The sequence below is a fragment of the Nelumbo nucifera genome, chromosome 1 (genome assembly GCF_055504915.1).
Source record: "Nelumbo nucifera cultivar China Antique chromosome 1, China Antique-T2T, whole genome shotgun sequence".
In the NCBI taxonomy this organism is placed as follows: Eukaryota; Viridiplantae; Streptophyta; class Magnoliopsida; order Proteales; family Nelumbonaceae; genus Nelumbo; species Nelumbo nucifera.
In genome coordinates this window covers 145,285,347-145,290,007 of record NC_142649.1, presented here as the reverse complement: position 1 = coordinate 145,290,007, position 4,661 = coordinate 145,285,347, and the positions used below count along the sequence as shown (strand labels likewise).

Below are 4,661 nucleotides of genomic sequence, written 5' to 3'. Positions count from 1 at the left end.
ACAAAATAGTAAAATAAATTGAGCCTTAAATAAAGCCTAAAGACTAATGTTTGGCAACTGACCACCTATGCTTACATGGCATAGTGACCAGGAACTTCTAGAAGAATTCCCCATTAAAGAAAAAAGAAGAAATATACATAAATAGGATGAATTGAACTCTAAGTGGAGACTGGATTCTGTCCTACAAAATTTATCTTCACACCGTCTGACAAAACCTATAGCCATACATTTGGAATATCTTCATACTTTATTTTCCATTCATAGGAGATGCAAGGATTAAAGTATCGGTATCGGGTATTGTATCAGATAACTTGGATGCAGATACATTTAGAAAATGCATGGATACAGATGAAAAAAATATGCAAACGCTTGGGTACACTAAGAAAATGCATACAAATTCTATAAATATATTAATAGCGTTAAGTTTAATTTCAAAACAACTATAAATAATATATAAATATATTGGAATTGTATATTTAAATAATATATAGATGAAGAAATATACTATAATTAATATAGTAGGACATGTAGATATTATACAACTTTATTAATAATTAATCAATCAAGAGTCCAAGGCACATATTATATAGATTTTTACAAATTAATACATGAAACAAGCCTATATTATTTTATTATCTATTAAAGTGTAAGGCATAAAGCAGATGCAACTATTATATTTGAATTATTATATCATTTTTTCTATTTTTCTATTTTTATTTTTTAACATTAAAAAAATCAACTAAAAAATTATTTCTCAAATGTTTGATAAACAATGTTTATATTTTTGTAAACAATAAATATATTATTATAAAATGTAAACTAAAATATCAATAATAATTTATAAAAATATATAATCTTAACTAATATATGAAATCTATTAAAATTTTAAAGATGCATATCATATGAAAGTTCATAAATTTTAATTACTAAAATAATTATTTCATTATTAATATTTTATTTTATAATATTTTCAAATTAAAAAAATTATTTTTTATATAAAATGTAGATTAATGGATTTGATAGATTCAATTTATACTATATTTTTCAATACTTTGTAAACAATATTTTTATTTTTGTAAATAATAAATACATTGTTATTTCATGCAAATTAAAATATTAATTAATAATTTATAAAATTTTTAAGATATATATCATGTGCAAATTTATAAAATTTAATTATTAAAATAATTATTATATTATTACTCTTAAAAAATAATTATTCTATTAGTAATATTTTATTTGTATAAATTTTTTAAATGTAAATTCATTTTTGATATATATGTGGATTTTATAAATTATTTATTTATAAAATACTAATTTTGAATATTGTTCTTTTTAATTTATTGTTGGAGTTGTTGAAAATAAATGTATGTTGCTTTTTTGTTTGCGTGTAAACATTAATTTTAATAAAAGTTAGTTTATTACACTTGACATGAAATAAGAAACGACTTTGTGGTTAAAGGTACTTGTGCACTCGGACATACGAGACATGCCGATACGCATGACTAGTAGAATACACTTACAGTATAGCTTATCTTGTATCAATGCATTCCGATACCGATATGATATGCCCCTTATCGGGCGTATTTTAATCCTTAATCACCTGAAATCTTTGGAGACAGACCACGGTTACCATGTCTATTGACAAAACAACTAGGTTCACTCAGACGAATACCAGTTTATTATTACTTAAAATTTGTGTCAACTAATTTACTATTATTTGATAGGATATCCTTATAGGGAGATAGATATCTGTTGAGTTATCTCCGATGAACCTTTAGGCTATGTTTGATAGGCAGGGAAAGGTAGGGAAACCTATACAAAAGTTTTGTAAAAGTTTTCCTACCTTTCCTTTCCTTTCCCTACTCTTTCCTTCAACCCTAATACACAGCCTTAGTGGCCTCTATTTTCATTTATTTCTTCATTTCTTCTCAATTAATTGATAGCGTCGCTGTGCCAAATGAGGCAATGATATTACATCGCCTTTCTGGGACTTCTATCACTCTTTTGAGTTCCCCACACAGTAATGGTCAATTGATGGAACTTGTGTAGTTGTAGTAACGGATGTAATGTACCAAACGAAAGATGAGAGAATTCTAGACAGACTTCGAGACACTCAACCCTTGTCTTCAAACTCAATCAGTCAATTGGTTGGGACTTGGGACCCGACTGTTTATGAATGGCAAAATTCATAATTGTTTCGTAGAAATCTGTCCTTGTCTCATTCCGCAAAATTCAACTGTTGATTGTTCAAATTGACGAGAAAGAAAGAGGTTGATTATCTGCAATTGCAGTGACAAAGAGATGGGTTATTCGGCTGTTCTGTTGAAAGAAAGAGGCAAAAGAGAGATGTAATCTCATGAAAACACTTTTTTTTTTTTGTTTTTGTTGATAATCATACAAGTAATCAGGCTACTACACAAGATGGAGAATCAAAAAATAAAAAAAAAAAAATGTATACAGCAATTCTCAATCTTTCTGCAGTTTTGCAGTGTCCATTTCAGAGTACATTACCTCTAAATTGAATTGGACTGCTAATAAAAGGTTGAACCTTCTAAAAAATAGCCTGAAGATGCTTGCCTGTTCATCAGAGCTTCAGTTGATTTAAATTTAACAGTAGACACCACATTAGGGTAAGTATAATTGCTGGAAACCGACCTCCTACTAGTCCAAAAAGAACAATTGCAAAAAGAACCAGATATCCTAAGCATCTCTGTCCCTGTGATTTTCTTCCACTATTTTCTCCCACAACAATCGAATCTAACTTAACGTTGGAAACATCTTCACAACAACGTACTTCAACATTTTCAGCTTCTTCTTTCTCTATCTCTTCTTCATATTCCTTTTCTTCTTGTTTATCTTCTCTTTTCTGTTCTTGTTCATCCATGCCTAACAGTTTCTCATATCCCATTGGATTGCATACTAAATCGCTTGAATCCATTTCCTTCTTGTCATTTTTTTTGCTCTTCGAGCTACGAAACCTCTTTGTAAGAAACTTCTTTAACTTCTTCGCTTTAATTTTAGCGCCATTGGTCCTCTGATTTCTGAGGTCTCTAACTTCTATATTATCCTCATCTTTCCACGGAATCCTCCCCATCCGAACGGAGTCTGAAACTCCCATTTTTCTCACACCACCTAGCAAATGAAATCCAGGCTCTACATTTCGAATCTCTTCGATCCGATCTAAACTACTCTCTATCAATCCAAATTCCTCACTCTCTGCACCATCATCTTCTTCTTCCTGGAATACAATTCCTATATCCTCTTGTTCAGGTCCAAGCGATATATCGCCAAGGGACTCAAGTCTTTGATGGGCATCTGAAGACGGCTTAAAGAAAATAAACAAGTATTCTGATGCAGATTCGAAAAACAGAAGAGCAAACACTGACACCATTACCCCAAGTACAAGGTTATTCGTTCCCAAAGCCAAAACAAGCATGAGAAAAAGATTTACAATTGCCACGAAAGCTTTTTCATTCCGAACCGGACTCTCAACCACATCTTCAATCTTGTTTCTCACTGAAACATCTTCGACCTTCTTAACAACGAGAACAGGGGAACTTCGCTTGCTAATTGATGGCCTGGTGTCATTGGTTGTTTCAGGATCTAAAAGCAGGGGCTTTGAAGAAGGCTGACTAGGGTTCCTGGTTTCCACGGATGGGACCACCACTTGGCTTGAGGGAAAACAATAATTGGAATTGGAATAATTTAAAGAAGCCTGATCATTAAGGGATAAGGAACGATCAGAAATGTCCGAATGCTTCTTCTTCGAATGTTTCTTAAATCGATCTCGGTTCTTGACGACCACATCTGCGATAGAAGTAGGGAAACCGGTCTCAACGACGAGTGACTCCTCATGCTTCATTGATCGGACATTGGCCAGGAAACGAGAAATCCGGCCGACCTTCGCCTTCTTCCATGGGAGTGGCATGATCGTCACTACCGCGACGAAGATCGGACCAGAGAGACCATCAGAAGAGGAGGAGAAGGAAGGTAGAAAGAATTCAAATCGACAAGATCATGCTCTCCTAAGATATTAGGAGAGACAGAGAGAGAGAAAGGAGTTTTATAAAACCTTAAAACAGAAACCAGAGGACCAGAGGCGACAGGGGTGGGAGAAGGAGCGGGAATCATAAATCACGGCCATTTTTAAACTCAGAGAAGCCGCAACTTGCGACTCGAGAGCCGTATTCGACTGGAAGCCATTAATCCAAGGCGCTATTCTTATTCTGACAGAAGCGGAAGTTGTGCTTCCGTTCCGTTGGTTAGGATTCAATTAATGAAAATACCCTTCTACACTTTTTTCTACTTTTTGCCAGAGTTGTCCCTTTTCTACCTCTTTCTGTTAGGAGGAAGTTTCTTGATTTGTTACACTTACAACTTACATAAATAGATTATTTAACTTTTTTATTATTTTTTCTTTTTTTATTCTGGAAATTGATATAATACCCAAATGGTACTCATGCACATCAAATGGGCTCCATCCACCACCAAAAAAAAAAGAAAATCTTTAGCTTTTTTGAAAATTTATTAATAAAGTTAATTTAATTAATAATAAATAAAACAATAATACTTATTACTAAAATAATGGTAATCGTTATTGATGAGGGCGGATTTGGCCCTCCAATGACATCATGACACATAGCACCTTGGAACAACTA

At 32.7% G+C, this 4,661-nt stretch overlaps 1 protein-coding gene across 1 annotated transcript; it reads right to left on the bottom strand.

The window, feature by feature from the left end:
• Positions 1-2,469: 2,469 nt before the first annotated feature.
• On the bottom strand, positions 2,470-3,931 carry LOC104610943 (uncharacterized). Its single transcript, XM_019200020.1, has 2 exons — positions 2,924-3,931; positions 2,470-2,580 (listed from the first exon to the last, which is right to left on the bottom strand). Exons 1-2 carry the CDS (start codon positions 3,929-3,931, stop codon positions 2,470-2,472), a joined length of 1,119 nt encoding a protein of 372 aa, XP_019055565.1.
• Between the last annotated feature and the right edge of the window lie 730 nt (positions 3,932-4,661).

Coding starts and splice junctions, on each gene's coding strand:
- LOC104610943 (XM_019200020.1), bottom strand. CDS start 3,931: ATGCCACTCCCATGGAAGAAGGCGAAGGTCGGCCGGATTTCTCGTTTC. Junction 2,581..2,923: donor AAATGGATTCAAGCGATTTA/GTATGCAATCCA, acceptor TCTGATGAACAG/GCAAGCATCTTCAGGCTATT.